The sequence below is a fragment of the Gobio gobio genome (genome assembly GCF_949357685.1).
Source record: "Gobio gobio genome assembly, chromosome: 1".
NCBI classification, from domain to species: domain Eukaryota; kingdom Metazoa; phylum Chordata; class Actinopteri; order Cypriniformes; family Gobionidae; genus Gobio; species Gobio gobio.
Window position 1 is genome coordinate 48730787 of NC_137097.1, and position 20022 is coordinate 48750808.

The 20022-nt window shown below is 38.3% G+C and overlaps 1 protein-coding gene across 1 annotated transcript in view; it reads left to right on the forward strand.

Annotated features, from left to right (window-relative positions):
- grin2aa (glutamate receptor, ionotropic, N-methyl D-aspartate 2A, a) overlaps window positions 1–20022 on the forward strand; it is a gene marked incomplete at its 5' end in the record, with an annotated part of 173218 nt that overhangs the window by 121608 nt on the left and 31588 nt on the right. Inside the window, one exon of the mRNA XM_079810610.1 lies at window positions 18210–18412. Coding sequence (XP_079666736.1) covers window positions 18210–18412 — 203 coding nt within the window. The remainder of the gene's footprint in view (window positions 1–18209; window positions 18413–20022) is intronic.

Below are 20022 nucleotides of genomic sequence, written 5' to 3' on the forward strand. Positions count from 1 at the left end.
AACCTTGCAGGCTGCCATGAAAGCAGTTTACACAATTTTTGCAGTAATATTCAAGTTTGCGATTGTGATTAGTCTGCAAGTTATGTCTGGGCAGCTCTGCCAAACACGAACATCGGTTTGTTCTCTGTTTGTTTCAACTGATCTTACTGTGACTGGAACTGTTTTGTTGGCATCATGACACAGTCAGGAATTTCTGTTGCCTCTGAGCTTCTTATTTCTCAAGCTTTTTTGTGTGTATTCATTAAAACATCAAAATAGAAGCAATAATGAAGAGTACACAGTCTTGATTTGCTGCTTTTGATTTGCTGTTATTTTGACAACTATGTGCTACTATTTTTTTTTTCTGTGTGCAGTGACTATTCTCAGCATGATAATGACAATTTACTGTAGTAATATAAAAAATAAATCAACATGAAAAAATAAACAAATAGTACCCTGAAGAGCAATTATATAAAAATATGGTAGTCATTTTGTATGATTTTATATTTTGAAGTACCATGGTGAAATATTGGTACCATCACTATATGTGACCCATGTTAGCAAAACGAGTCACAATGGGCAAATGTTTTTTTTTTTATTATTATTCTCGAAATTAGACAAAAAATGACTGAGCTACACCTATTTGAAGTCGATAGACTCAGTAAAGTAAATTTTGAGAAAAATCTAGTTAAAGTTTTCTGAAAGTTCCAAAACTAAATCACCTAGCAACCATACATTAAAATCCCTGGTAATAACACCAGTTTTGGCACACACCAATTCAAAACCCATATCTATATCTATATCTCTATATATACACAGATCAGATTTATTTGTTTTTTGCTGCCAAAACAGCCCTGACCTGTCGAGGCATGGACTCCACTAGACCCCTGAAGGTGGGCTGTTGTTTCTGGCACCAGGATGTTAGCATCAAATCCTTGAAGTCCTGTAAGTTGCGAGGTGGGGCCTCCATGGATCTGACTTGTTTGTTCAGCACATCCCACAGATGCTCGATTGTGTCGAGATCTGGGGAATTTAGAGGCCAAGTCAACACCTCAAACTCGTTGTTATGCTCCTCAAATCATTCCTGAACAATTTTTGCTTTGTAGCAGGGCGCATTATCCTGCTGAAAGAGGCCACAGCCACCAAGGAATACCGTTTCCATGAAAGGGTGTACATGGACTGCAACAATGCTTAGGTGGTAGATGTCAAAGTAACATCCACATGGATGGCAGGACCCAAGGTTTCCCAGCAGAACATTGCCCAAATGTTCTGCTCTGCCTCCGCCGGCTTGCCTTCTTGCCATAGTGCATCCTGGTGCCATGTGTTCTCCAGGTACGAACCTGGCCATCCATGTGATGTAAAAGAAAACATGATTAATAAGACCAGGCCACCAGCCTCCATTGCTCCGTGGTCCAGTTCTAATGCTCACATGCCCACTGTTCAATGAGCCTTGGTTCACCACTGTTTCTTCCTTGGACCACTTTTGATAGATACTGACCACTGCAGACCGGAAACACACCACAAGAGCTGAAGAGAGAAACAAAGGAAAGATGTAGGAAGGTACACCTCTTAGAAAACGTACAAATAAAGATAATTTTCAATTAGTTTAATTACTATTTGGAGCATTGGGATCGCTAGACGAGGGCTTAATGAACTAATTTTTGTGAAAACCTCAAACTCGGCCAAAAGTGAAATTTTTCCCTTTTTTTTTTTTCCTGTAGCTCGTAATAAGCGAGTGCGCATTCCAACTATATATTTATAAATATAGCTGCCTTAGGGCAGTGTAACATGGAATGAACAAAACAAAGTCTCGGCCTCACAAAACCACCAATCATTCTGCATTCAAGCCAAACAGGCAATGCTGGCAAGACCCTGCACCAGCTGCTGTGTTGAGGGCTGGTCTGAATGCCTATTAGAGATGAAGGAGTGATGAAGAAGGCTTCAGAACCTGAGGCTTGATGAGGCCGGCATGGCTCTATATGGCCTAAGTTTGAGCTACACTGTGTTTCTGTTTTGACGCCAAGCGGGAGAGAAGTGCTCTCATGGAGAGCCAGGAGGAAAACATGATTGGCTAATTAAAACAGATGAAGTCTGAGCATCTTGGCTGCTGATGGGCCTCTTCAATGCCTGAAAGTGACTGGTACAGTCAGGGGCCACATGGCCACTCACTCCGGTCTTACAGGGGCTGCAGTGTGTGTGTGTGTGTGTGTGTGTGAGTGTGTAGAAAGTACTACCCACATAACAGTGCAAGTCTCAGTATAAATCATGAAACACACAATCTGTGATGTGCAAAGTGCTGCTGAATCATACATAGGCAAGTCAGTAAAAAATTTACATTATAATCTGGGCTTTGTACTTACATATGCATGAATCTAATACTTTAGTCCACAATGCATACTCTGTTCACAATTTTTAGACCATCTATTATCTAGTTGTTTGCTTTATTTGTCTGCCACCCATGTCCAGTGCTTGAAAAGTGTGTTTGTTACCACACCTGAAGCAAACATTCGTAAGCTCATCCTTGTGGCTCAAAGCGCAGATATTATTGCAGCCAGTGAACTTGGAAATCATCTGAACCTTGAGTTAATCAAAATCTGATCCCTGAGATCTGCTGGACTGTCGCTCGCTGTAGTTTGCCCTCAGAATTTCATTTATTGACAGAGCTGCTGCATGGGGCCATGGCGCTGAACCTGTGGGCACCTTAGCCGAAAAAGATATTTATCTGAGTGATCTCTCCATGACAGAGGATTGACCACTAGACGGAGGAAAGATTTGGGACTCTGAGGGGTGTAATTGCTGGTCAAGTAACAGTCAACATACAAATTTTTTTTGTGTCCATCTTTTCCTGTCACATACTCACACATAGAAGAAAAAAGGAGAGTTTATTACTCACTATGTTAGAGGTGGTGGGATGCCCTCAGGACTTTCTTGCAACTGAATCTGTGGAAGGCAGTTGTTGTAAACTATGTCAGTGTGAAATGGATCCCGCTGCCATTTTTTCCTTCTCACAGTTGAAAAGGACTGAGCCACCTGGGCAATTGCTGGGGTCTGACCTTCCAACAGCTCTCTCGTGAAAGAAAGAAAGAAAGAAAGAAAGAAAGAAAGAAAGAAAGAAAGAAAGAAAGAAAGAAAGAAAGAAAGAAAGAAAGAAAGAAAGAAAGAAAGAAAGAAAGAAAGAAGAAAAAGAAGTTGTTTCGTTTGTTTTTAATCTCTTTTCGTAACTCATAATTAATGTAACTTCATTATAACTGAATTTGCCCATTGTTCATTTCTTATTTTTAATTTGCACTGTTTTATAAATTATTTTATTTTATTTCATATTCTTGTATTTACTTGTTTTGTTGATTTTATTGGTCAATACTAGTTATGTTTGCTCTATTGTGATTTGACTTTTAATTATTGCATACTTATTTGTCAAAGCAAATGTGCAGAAAAGTAAGAAAACTAACAAGGCCGGGAGCTTTAGCAAGCCTTCTGCTGCCGGCACTGGCTTTGACTCATCCAGCAGAGATAAGGTGTAATTCTCTTTAGTAAGGCTGGTGTGCTTCTCTTCACCTCCGCTGTCCGTCATACTTACAGCCGTGCCCCTCTCCATCTCCACCCCTCACTACACTGACAATCACAGCTCTGCCCTTCATAGCCACTGCGTTCTGCTGTGGCGATACACTTGATGATGTGCTCGACTGCTGCCTAATTTAATGCATCAAATCAACAAAGTTTGACTGATGGGACGGTCAAGACTCGCTGCATGTTATCATGATCAACAGTGAAGTGCTGTGCTCGGTCTGATAGCAGAAATTCTCATTCCTCCAATCAGTGATCACCGTGCCGTCTGGACACAGGAAAACAACACAACAGATCCTCTTACTGGGACTGGTATTTTATTAAACATTTCACAGATGTTTTTATCCTTTCAGTGATAGTCGCTTTTAGAGTAACCTGGGGTTAAGTGTTGGTCTGTCCGCCCCACCCTGAGAGCCCTATATGGCCCACCTTACATCATAAAGCTGGGCCTGGTACAGTGGGAATAGTTGTTTCTATATATTTGACCACTACATCACATGAACCCAGGTTTAAAAAGAACAGAAACTGTTGAACTAATCCAGTCATTTTGAGAAGATCTTTGGGTCATTTAGGATTCACTCCCTTTAAATTCATATAATCGGTTCTCATTTCTTTTGTTACTTTGAAACTACTTTGAAGTTTATGCCCTTCTTTCTCTCATGCTAACATAATCTGATCATTTATTAGTACCGTTTCCAAATGTTGCCACCTATAATGTTAAATAATGAAAAAATATATATTTATGTTGCAGTGTATGTCCTATCATATTATGTTATTTTGTCATGTCATTTTACAGTATGTTTTGTTATGTCACAATGTTATGTTACAGTGTGTTGTCATTTTACAGTGTTATGTTCTCTTACATTTACACTTTACAGTGACTTACAAATGAGGAACATCACAAGCAACATTGCAAGTATACAGTATATGTTATTTTAATGTTATATTGTACAATTCTAACATTAATATTTTTTTCATTGAAGAATCGCTGTGAGAAACATTATTTGCATTTTTGTTTAGGCTTTGTATCATGTTTTCTCTGAATAATGTAAACATCTTTATTGGCAAAAATGAAAACTGCATATGTTCTTTATTGTTCTTATTGACCCTGTAGTCAATAATTGTATCCCTTAAAACTCATCTTTGATCACTAAAATGACATTCTAAATGTTTTTTTTCCCCTGTGAAACAAAATTATTCATGACTTAAAATAGGCAATAACTCTACACCCTTGCTTTATTTAGTATATGCGGAACTATGAATATGCAAATTAGCCCCGCCTCCACGCACTCACACCAGCTTAGAATACCTGATCCACTTGCTCAACTTTACTGAAGTAAATGCGGCACAATGACTAAAAACGGCAAAAAAGCATCAACAAAATATCCCGAAATAAATGAACAAATAAAAAAATTTACTACTTTGCAGGAAGAAATCGTATGTATACTACCATTCAAAACAAGTTCAAAAAGTTTGGGGTCTGTAAGATTTTTTTTTTACTCTAAAGAAGATGTCACGTTTCAGGTAAGGGATGAGGCGAGCACTCAGATGCAGGGAACAGTATGGGCTTTTATTTAATCAAAAAGAAAATAAAACAAACTAAAAAATACTCCATGGCGAGAAAACAGGACTAGCAGCTAGACTTGGCAGAACAAGAGCAGGGCATGAGAGGGTGCATATGACAACAAACTGGCACAGGACAGGACTGCAAACACAAGGAGAATAAGGGTATGTTTACAGGACAACATTTTTAACTGACATTTACACGACAAAAACGTTTTGGGGGCGGGTTTCAAAGTGCAAGGTTTTGAAAACGATACATTTACCGTATTCATGTAAACAACAAAAACGTGAATCTGTGAAAACAGTGATGCATATTACATGTTCACTCATGCGTATTACGTGTTCAAGGGGTGTTTCTTGACAAATCAACATCTCCAACTACTGGCCTGGCATGCATAATACAGCCTTTTTAGTCAATAGACTGGAGAGCGCATGGCAAATAGAAACAAACATGACAAAAACAGTGAACACAATCACAAGCCATTTGCTCAAACAAAACATGACATGAACAAGCAGCCAATGAGAGTACTCACCATTACACAAAACAACAAGAGTCTTCTTAGCATGGAGCATATACTGTATGTCTGACACTGAACCGAAAAGGAACTAGACAAAAGTGTCGGGATCTGATCACCACACTCCACAAATACAACATATCAAGCAAATACAGAAAAAAACCTCATATAGTCATATAGTGAAACATTATTACAAATTAAAATAACTTTTTTATTTGTAATTTATTCCTGTGATGGCAAAGCTCAATTTTCAGCAGCCATTACTCCAGTCTTCAGATTCTCCTGATCCTTCAGAAATCTAATATGATGCATTATGATGATTTATACTCAAGAAACAGATCATCAACATTAGACAGCATATAAATCAAAACTGCCTAATGTTACTGAATGAAATGTCAACCCAGGACGAGCTATATGTCTGTGCAAGCTTTGGGGGTGTTGATGGACTCGATCTACTCCGTCTATGTTTTGATCATTGTTCTGAATCCAACCTGGACGTAATCTTTGCAAAAAAGGCGATTTTCTCAGCTTTTTGCTCAAAATGTTACTTTTTTATGAAACTTGACCACATTCAAGTGTTGATACAAAAATAATGCATGAAACTAGACTAAAACAGTTTTTTTTGGTTAAAAGCAATGGATCTGTTCTTTCTTTTGATATATTGCATGTTCAGATATTCATGCAACAAAATATTCTGGGGGCAACTTTTGTAAAAAAAAAAAAAAAAAGATTAAAAATGCTGCAGCTGTCTGGCAACTTTTTTCAAAAACGCTGGCGGGTAAAGAGTTAATGGATAGAACGTTCAAAGAACAGCTCTGGTTTGAAATAAAATGTCACCTTTGATCAATTTTATGCACCATTAATTAATAAAAGCATGTAATGTATGAAATGGAATATCTCGACCTTCATGTTCCAAAGATTTGTTTTCTATTCATTAATGTAATTTCGTTTTTTAATTTATGTTTACTTAAGTGCAGTGCAGTGGGCATTGCTTCTCAAGTGTAACAGCAATGCGACATTGGTGTCACTGTAAGCTATCTGCCTCAGCAAACAAGACAAGAAGAATGAGCGCAAACATTTAGGTGCCGTAATGCAGGTGAAAAAAATAAAGCCATCAGAATTCACTGCATGCCTGAGTCCCCTAAGTAGAGATTTTGCAGGAGAAGTATTGAGAAGGCGGCTGTCTTGAGACTTCAGCTTTCTTCTGGCGAATAATTGTTTACACAAATGGCTTTTATTTTGGAGTGGAGGCATTGAATGTTTAAGAATGGTGCAGGGCATTAGGGGAGGGCAACAGAGGTGTTTTTGACTACTGATGAGCTGAAATGATGCACAAGTGCCCTCCATCTCCTTGAAATTTATGCAGAAAGCCTTTCCATTCTGTCTTTCTCTGTCAATTGTGCTCCCCCCCTCGCTCCCTTCGCTCCCGGCCTCGGCGGTCGTGTGGCAAATTGCTTGTGTTGTGTAATTTACCCGGGGGCCGAAGCTTCCCGTAAGGAATCCCTTCTGGGGGGTCAGCTCTGTCCTACTCATCTCTGCTCAGGGCGGCCTCTCGATATTGCCCATAAATCTGGGTATCGTTGATTATTTTGATACTATTGTCCGACAGAGTAATGGAATGTCGGCCCTCTTAAAGTAATCCTCCTATCTGCGTGACCTACCCGAGACCTGCGGTGAATTGTCCTGGCTGCTAAGCCGTGGACTACGGTACCACGAAATAAGCTGCTGTCCTGCTTCCATTCTTCTTCTCCTTCTTTTTCACCCAGAGAGAGAGAGGGGAAGAATACAAGTGCTGTACTATAGCATTCAACCTGTACTGCTGTCACCTTGAAAACCAGCCCTCATTTTTCACAGATGTGTTTCTTTTCAATTTAGGCGGCCAAAAAACACACAACTCCCCCAAGCCCTTCCCCCAATGTGCTTTTCATATTGTTCAGTCAGGGCTCATTAATACGTTGAGTCATCATAGAACTGTGCCAGGACTTTTAGTTGATGGCAGGATGGAGCGTTTAATATGTGTGAATGCTCAGTGTATTAGGCAGATTGTGTTTATAGACTAAAGGGTTGAGATTATGCTTTTATTTTTCCTGTAACTTCTCAGTGATTATATAAAGAGATAGTTCACCCAGAAATGAAACTTGTCTTCATTTGCTCAACGTCATGACGCTCAAAAGCCATTATGGTTTCTTTGTACTCTGTGTATATCGAACTCTGTTCGATATAATGAGAGTGAATGAAAACTGGAGTTCTCAAGGCTCCGAAATGACAAAAAGGCATCATAAAAGGGGTTCATTTGGCTTGTGTGTTATATAATTCAGGTGTCAGCTTATGTGTGGAACAGATTAAATTTAAGTGACTGATTGTTTTCATATTAGGCTGCTGAGATCGGATAACTGAGTCAGTTAGTTGAATATAAGAACCGAATCAGTCAGGTTCGTGAATGAATCATTTAGACAAGTTACAGGAACTGGATCAAACAATCTACTGAAAAGAGAATAGAAGTAGAAAAGAGAATCCAGTAGAGTAGAATGTGGACACGATTTAACTAAAACGAGGGAATTAATTGGTCAAATTTGGCCACTATGTAACTAAAACAAAGAAAAAAATTGTGGTCACAATTCAATACACTGTACAAAAATAAAATTAAAGGGCCACTTCAGCGCTTGGAAGATGAATGTGTATTTAAACTGTGTCATTTATGTACAACCCCAAATTAGAAAAAGTTGGGACAGTATGGAAACGCAAAAAAAAAAAAAAAGAAGTGATTTCTAAATTTACTTTGACTTGTATTTCATTGCAGACAATATGAACACAAAATATTTCATGTTTTGTCTGGTCAACTTCATGTCATTTGTAAATATGCATCCTTTCCTGTCATTCAGACCTGCAACACATTTAAAACAAAGTTGGGACAGGAGCAATTTAGGGCTAGTAATGAGGTAAAATGGTTAAATAATGATGTGATTTGAAACAGGTGATGTCAACAGGTGATTGTAATTATGATTTGGTACAAAAGCAGCATCCAAGAAAGGTCTAATCCTTTAGGAGCAAAGATGGGCAGAGGATCGCCAGTTTGCCAACAAATACGTGAGAAAATTATCAGCACAAGAGGGAAGTAGTAGCTGAGGTAAGCGTGGCTGTCATTCTCAGCGCGTGTCCAGTATGGCGCGTTTTCTGAACGCATATGGAAGCTAAAATTTCATAGGAATTCGTTGAAAAGTTGAAACACTCACTTTGCTCTGCATCGCTCGAATGCCTGAGGTCGAACCGTGAGCGCATTCACATTCACATTCACATTCACATTCACATTCTGTGCGTAAGATCTCTCCCCTGTGGGCGGGTTGAAAACATGCTGAATAGCTCCCTCTACTGGCTGTAGTTTTTAACCTCTGGCCAAAAAATCCTCCGATGACGCAAAATGCCGATATTTGCGTCATCAGAGGAATTTTTCCAGAAATAAAATGCATAATTCTCTCGTCTGAGGGGGATATGAGGGGGGAAGTACCATAATTCAAATATACTACGGGGTTTCTACTGATACAAAGCTTAATGCTAAATCACTAAAGTTACCCTTTAAGGCCCAATGTTGTTGATGTGAAGACATTTTTCCTTTTGATTTTTCACAGGTGTTTAACTTGTATTTTGGATTATGGATTTTGAGGTTAGATGAAATATCCATAAACTTATCCTGGCAGAAAATTGGGTTGTTTTAACCCAGCGGTTGGGTTAAATGTTTGCTTAAAACAACACAATTGCTGGGTTAAAACAACCCAATCGATGGGTTAAAACAACTCAATTGCTGGGTTAGTCCATTTTCAACCCAACTTGGGTTATTTTTAACCCAGCATTTTTTAGAGTGTAAGTTATTGAAACAAATTCTTAATTTTTGGCCACAACATCTATATTTTCTTCCGCATGTCATGTGCGGGTCTCCATACATAAATGCACCTCGAAGGAAGAAAGAAATCATATGTATTCAGAACAATTGTAAATCCAAATTCAGAAGAGCGAAGCTGCTCAACATAACCATAGACGAGACCCGACAAAGACCAGGAGAACACACATAAACGTATATACAATAGCAAACAAGGAAGATTAGACACGCACACCTAAACTGAATGACGAAATCAATTCTGTAACTATGACAACAAACGAGTCAGGGAGAAACGGTGCAAACGAAAACAAGGTCCAAACGGAGGTGACATGTGACAATAATGTAATAGTAAGTAAATGATGAGAGAATTTCAGGTGAACTATTCATTTTTTTCTGGATGGGATTCAGTTTCTCAAAGGGCCTCCAAGTTACTGAAATTACAAGGTAATATGCTCTCTATTTTTTACCCGAGGTTGTATGAGAAAGACACAAATGTATTTTGTACGTCAGTGAAATGTGTCAGTAAATAGACTCAAATGACGTCTGAAACTGAGCGGGTCATTGTGCAGGCAGTATGGGTGATGCTATGGCAAAACTGTGGCCGGGAGGCAGTTCATCAGACAGTGTCGCTGCTTTTAATTAAAGAGCGGGTCACTGTAAATCGTGACCAGAGGCTGTGATGAAAAAGACCGCGCAGCAGCACCTTATGACGCACATTAGAGCCCTGTTGTCCTTTATTCCTCTGTTTATCTTGCTTTAACTCTCTCTCTCTCTTTCCCATCTTTATCTCTCAGTCACGCAGAAATCCCATTCTACTCAGTCCAGCTCTTCTCTACCATCATTGAACTATAAATAATCAACGCCTCACGCTTAAAGCAGATCCATCCTCCTCAGATGTTACGGAGGAGTTTGGTTTTCTGGAGCTAATTACAGCTTCAGCCTCCGTGATTAAACTCTGCCCCAACTTTGATTGGCAGCCAGAGAATCTGTTGTCGCTGTCTCATGTTGGCTGAATGCTGGATCTTGGATCCACATGGGACTTCAACATAAGAACAACTGCTGCCCACACAGAAAACCCAGACTTGACGAATGGAGTCCACAGTTTGACAAACAAAAGAGAATATAATTGCTCTCTTAATGGGCTGAACAGTATGCACCACATAAACGTGTTTCTTCCGTCTCTTTAAATGCTGGTGATTCAAATGAAAAGATAAAAGAATAGTTTACTCATAATGAACAAGCTGTCATACTTTACTCACACTCATGTTGGTCCTGTATGACTTTATTACTTCTGTTGAACACAAAATGATACCCATAATTTGGAAGAATGTGCTGGTCTTTTTTTGGGAGTGAATGGGGAACTTAGGCTTTCAAGCTTCAAAAAGGACTCAAAAGTACCATAAAAGCATCACAAACGTATTGCATATGACTCATTTGCTATAATCGAAGTCTTCAGAATCTGTAAGACATAAGGACATTTTCGTGACAAACATAGCAATATCTAAGTATTTTTGTTTTATGTTATTATTTTATTTTAAATAATGTAAAATATTATCATTCTATTTATTTATATTTTTAATAATTACTTTATAATTATTATAAATTATTACATATAATTTACTATATATTTCAATATAGTGAAATAGTTTTTAATGTAACTTTCCCCTCACAAACTACACATCTATATCAAATAAACAAAATTAGCAAAATTGTATATAAATATGTGGTCTGTTTCTCACTCAAAACTATCATATGGTTTTAGAAGACCAGTATATTTTTTTAAATTTCTTCTTTTGTGTTCTGGCAAAGAAAGAAAATCTTGGAATGACATGAGATTGAATATACATTTTTAGGTATACTGTCCCTTTAAGAACTTTGGAGCATATTCTCATAGTCTCATGGGCATCTTTGTCCATCACTGTACCAAGACCATGTCAGTGAACATAATTTCATTTTTGTCAAGTACGTCAATGTTCTGCAGCACTGATATGAACAATTAATCAACCCTCAGGGTATGACTCCCACATCAGTACTCAGTACCCACATCGTAATTCACTTATGCGTCTTTTGGCCCTGGTAATAAATGATGCTTGTAGAAATATATAGAGTGAAGTATCCAAGGTCAATACTCTGCAGCAAGCTGCAGCTCTACCAGTGTGGAATTTTGAGTGGGCAGCGGCAGTAGCAGTGTCATCCGCTTTCAAGCTAGCTATTTGGTTAGCGCTTATGCGCACGCAACTCCTCCCCTCTGCACAGGAGTCATTAATTATACCTCCTCAACCGAATTAGACATGGAGCGTTTTATCTTAATAGCTCTCTGCAAGCAAGCCTCCAGGATGTGCATTATACTGTTTTCATCTGGCGAAGGCGTTCTCATTCAATTCAATTCCTCTCTGTCGCTTTTGAGGGCAGAGCATCTATGAAGGCATGTCACAAGCCTTCCTCATCCTCCTGGGGCCTGAAGGTGAAGCCAGACCCTCCGATATTGTGTGACACTCATGTAATCACTCCTGAAGGGGGGAGATGTTGATTGGAATAGAAGCAGGTTGAGATCTACAAGCACAAAATCTATTTGCACCGTGACCATGGAAATGCACAGCGCACAAACAATTAAAATGCTAATTTCCCATCCCTGTGGTAAAGTGCTAATGACTTTTCTAGTCATCCAGCACCTAATAAATAGTTCCCAGTGAAGGTTATAGCATGCAGTGTTGAAACCAGTTGAGAACAAATCTCTTTTTTCCATGTCCATATATGCCGCATGCACTGTGGGTCAGTGGTGCAGATCAATACATACACTGCAGTATATATACGTTTATGAATTCACTGGCAATAGCCTTTTCCAATACTTTTATTTTATTTTTAAAAAATATTTAAAACAATTATTTTATAATTTATTAATAGAATAGAATTATTAATAATTGTTTTATAAAATGTATCAATGAATCATTTAACATTAACATTTAAAATTGTATCAATTATTATCATATTATATCAACTATTAATTAATAAAACAATGAATACAATTATACAAAATTATATAGTAAAATAATATTAAATAAAGTCATTGGGATTTTTATGTTGCTCTGTCTCCATAAACGACATATTTCCTGTGTGTGTTCCTGTAGGTGTTCATAGTGGGTAGAACTATAAACACTCTCGGGGACAGTTTTATCAGCAAGACGGACACATAATCACAGATAACCATGTCTGTTTGAGTGAACAGAAAATTGATTGTTTTTACAAACATTTGGTGATATGTCAGCTGTTCATTAGCTGCCAGATGCTCCGATATTTGACAGCAGGAAGGACACGAAACAGTGTGCCGCACCCTGTCTGACAGCAAGTAAAACAAATTTCGATATATCATACTACTGCTTGGTGAAAGAACTGCAGTGCGTTTTCAAGAGATGCACTTTACCACTGTCACGTTTTTGGTTTATATATGCATTATGGGACTCTTAGTTTGAAGTCCGTTTTGCCTAGCTTCCCTTTTCCTGTTTAGTTCCGGTTTCCTTGGTTGTCTTAGGGTGCGTCTCAAACAGCTGAGTTGTCGGGGCACTGATCAGTCAATGGGCTGACTCCCTGATCAGTACTCTGACTACTGAACTAGGGAGCTGATTGAGACGCACCCTTAGTTATTCACTGTTTAATTGATTAGAGTCTCATCTGTCCCTCATTCCCACTCTGTATTTAAACCCTCAGTTGTCTTCTGTTCTTTTTCTTGTGGTTTGCCAAGCTTCCCTTTTCCTGTTTAGTTCCGGTTTCCTTGGTTGTCTTAGTCATTGTTTAATTGATTAGTCTCACCTGTCCCTCATTCCTGCTTTGTATTTAAACCCTCAGTTGTCTTCTGATCTTTGTCTTGTGTTGAAGTTTTGTGCTGGTGTTTCTATGTATAGTTCATGTGTCTAGTGTTTATTAAATGTTATTTCATCGTTCATCTGCGTCAAGCATCTTTTTCTGGATTATCATGTCAAGCCAGCATGTGACAACCATCTTCCCCAGCTTCAATACTGACATCCCCTATAGCATTGGTTTAGTTGCTTCCTCACGTCTCATCTAGATTATCTGTCAACAGTAGTGTGTTTACTGTCAGTATGGCAAAGCTAGTCTTATTCAACTTCTTAAAAGTTTTCGGCATCTTCCTAGAACTTTTTTTAAAATCGGCAAGTAATTTAAATTCTTACATTGCCATTTTTTTTATTATATGATAATTTTACATTTACATTTTACTGTCTCCACAATACCTGCTTGGGCCTCTTAAATAGTCAAAGGCCCCTTGGTTAGTTTGTGCCTGTATCCAGAATAACCTCATTTCACTGTAATAGTAAACATGAACATAGTAAAGTCAAACGAAATAAGAAAACAAACTTACTTCTCTATTAAAAGCAGTAATACAATGAGGACGAAATTAAGCATGTTAATTTGGATTCTCTGCTCCATTGCTTCACAAAGCTCCCTTTTAATTATATTTATCTAATGAGGTCATTGAAATGCATAGCCACAGCCTGCTTGCTTCGCATTGTGGTGCGATGCGACTGTTATCATCACAAGCACTACATTGCCTGTGTTGTTTTATTAGATTTTGAGTGGCTCGAACACTGTCATTACTTAGTGTTTGGAGCACAAGTGCCTTTCTTCATCAATTTAGTTTATCCAATTTCTTTGTCTTTTTTCTCTTGTTTTGCAAGTCTCTTCCTGTTTAAGTATCTTCTTGGTTTATTCTAGTTTTTTTAGAATATTCAATGTTCAAATGGAAAGAACTTTCGCACAAAAGAGACAAGAGACTTTTTAATGAGCAAGGATATTCTAAATGGTTTTCACAAAGTATGGTTTTGCAGTTCTGATTGCATTCATACTACACACGTATAGATCATGGTTGTAAAGTAATTGTTCAAAAGAAATATCTACTCAGAGAGTATTTGATTTTGAACACAGCCCAGGCACTACTGTGGCATCATTTGAAATGTTTACACCATGTAAGGCTGGAATCCACTGCACAACTTTTTATATTCAAGTTGACAAGTGTACAATGTAGTGCAGCAGCAATAATGGATCTAAAATGTAAGTTTCTCAATAATTTCTTCTTGTTTATTTAGCAGTTGTATAAAAAGCAATATCCCACTCACATTTGTGTTGTTGGCTTGAATATTGTCATATTGTTAATATCTAGTCTGAAAGGTCTTGAGACATCATGTGTGCCATATCTGCATCTGCAGTGTGCGCATTTGTAATGAATGTATACTGTAAAGTTTCAAGGGCAACAAAGTTTCGAATACAAATGCTCAAACATTCCCAAATAACAGAGGAAAAATAGAGAGAAAGCTGAGCCAGAGGCCAAAATGAGCAGAATGAAAGCGAGAGAGAGAGAGAGAGAGAGAGAGAGAGAGAGAGAGAGAGAGAGAGATATGTGTGTACGCTACACATGAGACGGTGGGAAGAAGTTAGATAAGAAAGAAAAAAGCAGCAAGAGCTAGGTTTAGCAATTTCTGAATCCTGTTCCATTAAGAATGTATGGCTCTGTGCAGTTTCGACACTAGGCAGAAAATTTGCGCTCTGTTTTCATTGGTGGGCTTGCTGATGCTGACGTCAGCCCACCCTTCCAAAACACACTGAATTATTCAGTTGCTTGTGGCCTATCGCTCCATCATCAGCATGTACAGCAACATATTGTATGTGTCCTGCCAGACATGCTTAAGCATCGCTGTCGACACGCAAAGTGGAAATTGTGCCTGAAAATAGCATGTCTTTACTCCAGTGTCATTAAGGATGGGTTGCAGCAATAAGGATGAAATTAAGCACAGTTTAGAGCTAATCTAGGATTTGTTGATCTGGGCTTTATTTTAAATCGAGTTATTTTTAAACCCAGATTAACAAATCAGGGATCCGTTCACCCAAAAATCTTTTTCAAAATTTAAACATTTTGTAGGAAAGACTACGATAAAATAGTCCATGTGATTTCAGTGGTTCAGCCTAAGCGATGAGAATACTTTTTGTGCGCAAAAACAAACAAAAATAATGACTTTATTCAACAATTTGGGAGTACAGGAATGGATGGTCATGAAGAGTCGAATAAGCGCAACAAGTGCCTGAAATACTGAGTCTGTGTACATTGCTCAGTGTAGCACAGGCTAGAGTAGGGAGGGAGAAAGGGAAGAAAGAGGAAAATAAAGTTTTTTTTTTTTTTTTAATGTATGTGGTTAAGTGCTCACGGAAGAGATGGGTTTTAAGTTGACTTTTGAATGTTGTCAATGATTCTGCATTTCGGATGGTGGTGGGAAGATCGTTCCACCAGCTGGGAACGTTGAATGAGAATGTTCTGGAAAGGGATTTTTTGCCTCTCTGTGATGGTACCACAAGCCGTCGCTTCTAGTGGGGGTGTGGATTAAATGCTAAATATATTACTCTCTCCTTTCCTTTGTCCAACACCGAGATGAGTGACGGATCTGCATTCCATAAACTTACGGGGGCCACGACCCTCATACTCTGCCGGCTCAATGCGCTTTACTTTTGATTTTTATTTTTAATAAACACCTCTCTGAGACCTGACGACACATACACTGTGTCTATATTTGTTCAGTCATCTACATATTTTAATTGTAGGTGCACTTTATTTAATTTAAATCTCCTCACCTGTAAATTTAAGATTAATCCCTAATTGAGATTTAAATCTGAGTTTAAAATTATGGAGCAACAGGATTAAAGTTAATCTATTTTAAATATAAATTAAGTCCACTATCAAAATGATGGTTTAAATGTAAACTTATTTTTAAACAAGGTTTTAAGTTTGGTGCAACATAATTATGAGATAAATCTTAATTTAATCTAGATTTAAGATTGATTCTTTTTGATGCAACCCACCCTAAAAATGTTGCACGCCATCTCTGTAAATGACTGGCAATACAAGGCGAGTCGTGTTGTTTTATTTTCAATAAAGAAAATCAAATTCATTAATTATTCTTTTAGGGTGGCAAGCCAGGAGTCGACAGAAACTGCTTGTAGTTACTTTTGTCTTCAACTGAGATAAACTGGGTGAGCCATTTTTACCCACAGAGCTTGAGAAAAGAAATGTGCCATCAAACCAAATGAGATAGATTAATGAAATGAATTTTTCACACAGTAGAACAAAAAGCGTTGAAGAAAGTTGGAAGGGGGGAATTCAAAAAGAAAGGCGCTTTGACTCTAATAAGGTTGCGGTTGAATCAGCGGCTGTGCTGCTGATAAAGGGAACTGTGGCGGTGTCAGAGACGTCCTCAGTCTCCGGTTCATCAGGGGTAGGAGGAACGTGATTACGGCTTCCTAGTAAAGCACGCTGATAGGATTAACAGCATTAACCCAAATTTCCAGTGACTCTGGTTAGAACCACTGAAGCTAGCGAGATCACTGCTCATCTCTCTCCAGTGCACTGACCTAGCACACTTAGAAAAGTTTGGTGTATCTGAGCCATGACTATTTGACTAAGACTCCAGCAGATCTGCTTGAAATTTTGACATCATGACTGAACATCTTTCTCAGGTTTTTTTTCTTGTTCCTCAGAATAGCACCATTCTGGGTATCATCCGGGTGCTGCTGGCCTACTGTGTAATGAAGACTGAGTATTCGAACATCATACTAATTTGACGAACCACTTTTTTCCTAATTGTATAGCAGAGGAGTATGCATATTCAGACACAAGGAATGTGTTATATGCCAGTTTTTGATCATTTTATTTTGTTTTATTATTTATTTATTTATTTTCAATTACATTTTAATTTTACTGGAATCTTTAAAATTTGCTGTCATCTTTATTTTATTGTATCTTTTTTCCTGTCACTGTTTTTATTTTTGTGTATTGGTGCATATTGAGACACCAGGGTTTATGTATCACTATTTGATGAATGTGTTGGCCTGGCCTCTGTGGATCTGATATGATTTGCTCTCAAGCACCGCTTTATCCCCACACCTTTCCCTCAGGGACAGAGAGAGACAGAGACAGAGAGAAAGATACAAAGCACAGATGGATCCTCAGCAAATACAGGCTTAGTGATCACAGTCTAGCCACAGAAGACTGAGACAGACAAACATAGCATCCAGAGGAAAAACGACTTGCACCTTGTCCACACGAACACAAGTATTTTCAAATCCACAGCTTTTTCTATGCGGTTTGGCCGTTCGCCCACACACAAACGCAGTATATGGTCACTGAAACCAAACTTTTTTGAAAACTCCTGCCAGGGTGAAGATTTTTAGAAACTTTGATTTTAGATTTTTAGAGATTTTGGCTTGTTACGTCAGAACCGGAACCGGCAATAACCTTTTTTCCAGGCTTCTGATTGGCCAACATGGCTTCATAGCATGTTTTTGCATTTTGATGTGGATGCAGGGTTTTTTTTAACGGAGGAGGAAAACCTCAGTTTATAAAAATACCGTGTACATGTGGACTAGGCTGGTGATGTCAAGTCAGAGGCAGACTTTCACTTTCACTTATAAATGGAAAAATAAACTCATTCCACATTGAGCCAAACTGCCTGAAATTTTTTAAAATATTTTTTGATACATTTTTATTTTACTTTTAGTTTGATTGATTTTCAATGCTTTTTATTATAATTAACACCTACGTTTGTTTTTTCTCTCACTGTTGTGTGTATTGATACATGGCAATATTGCAAGTAAAACAACTTTGAAATTTAAAATTGAGCAAGAATATGAAACTCCTCTTTTCGATTCATTTCCAGATGGGCAAATGGGAGAACCAGAGTTTGACCTTGAAATATCCGGTGTGGCCTCGCTTCAACTCATTTGGCGATGCAGAGACGGACGACAATCACCTGACCATTGTAACGCTAGAGGAGAAGCCCTTTGTCATCGTGGAGAACGTGGAGCGCCTCACGGGCACCTGCATGAGAAACTCTGTGCCCTGCCGCAAACACATCAAAGAGTGAGGCTTGTTTTTCTTAACCTCCCATCATATGCTCACCTTTCCCATCTCTCATGTCACCTAAAAAAAATCACTCAAACTGTTGGATGTTTGACCTTTTGGCCCTAGAGAGGAGCGAAGAGGGATGTTTTTGATATATGTTGAGGGTTGTATGACTGCATGACTACATACATGACATTATGACCACTGACAGGTGAAGTGAATAACGCTGATTATCTCTTCATCACGGCACCTGTTAGTGGGTGGGATATATTAGAAGCAGGAAAAATGGGCAAGTGTATAGAGGCGGAGGCAGTGTGATACTTTGTGAAACCTTGGTTCCTGCCATCCATGTGGATGTTACCTTGACATATACCACCTAAGCATTGTTGCAGTCCATGTACACCCTTTCATGGAAACGGTATTCCCTGGTGGCTGTTGCCTCTTTCAGCAGATAATGTGCTGCCACAAAGCAAAAATGGTTCAGGAAAGGTTTGAGGAGCACAACGCCAAGTTTGAGGTGCTGACTTGGCCTCCAAATTCCCCAGATCTCAATCTAATCGAGCATCTGTGGGACGTGCTGAACAAACAAGTCAGATCCATGGAGGCCCTCACCTCACAGCTTACAGGACTTAAAGGATCTGCTGCTAACATATTGGTGCCAGATACCACTGCATACCTTCAGGGGTCTAGTGGAGTCCATGCCTCGACGGCTCAGGGCTGTTTCGGCAGCAAAAGGGGACCAACACAATATTAGGGAGGTGTTCATAATTTTATGACCTGATCGGTGTAAATCAGTCAGTACGATAGTGTGTTACTGTCCACGTATGATTGGAAGACACAACATTGATTTTTACAGGTGTAAAATGAGTCTTAAGGTGATGATACATGGGGCAACTTTTTTGAGCAATGTTGCTGGGCAATGTTACAAAGCAATGTTGCTTGGCCGCTTTCCCATTGAGAATGGGCAATAAATTTATATCTGGATACTTTAGATCGGTCATGGACCCTGTGTCTTACCTGGTTGCCCTTTGACGGCAACATTGCCTAGTAATATTGTTCAATAAGTTGCCCTGTGTATCATCACCATTATGTGCTTATCGGTTGGAGAGTATACTACTGCTCAAAAGTTTTGGACCGGTAAGAATTTTTGAAAGATTTTGAAAGAAGTCTCTTATGTTCATTTACATTTCCATGTGCATTTGTTTGTACTGTTTTAATTTATATATATATATATATATATATATATATATATATATATATATATATATATATATATATATATTAATTATGATTCTCTGGTGAATGTAAAGTTCAAAAGAACAACATTTATTTAAAATAGGAATATTTTCTAACATTACTGATGTATTTACTGTCACTTTTGATCAAATTAATACATTCTTCTTGAATAAAAGTATTAATTATATATATATAAAAAACTCTTACTAACCCCAAACTTTTGAAAGGTTGTGTACACTTTTGAGCATACATAAACAGATATTTAAAAGGTCACAGTCTTAAAAGTTGTTGTGATCTGTGAGCCATGATTAATACAGACTGTAGAACTGCCCAAGTCCCTTAAAGAAATGCGCAGAGGCTTTTATTGGATTTCATACACTGCTAAATAGGGC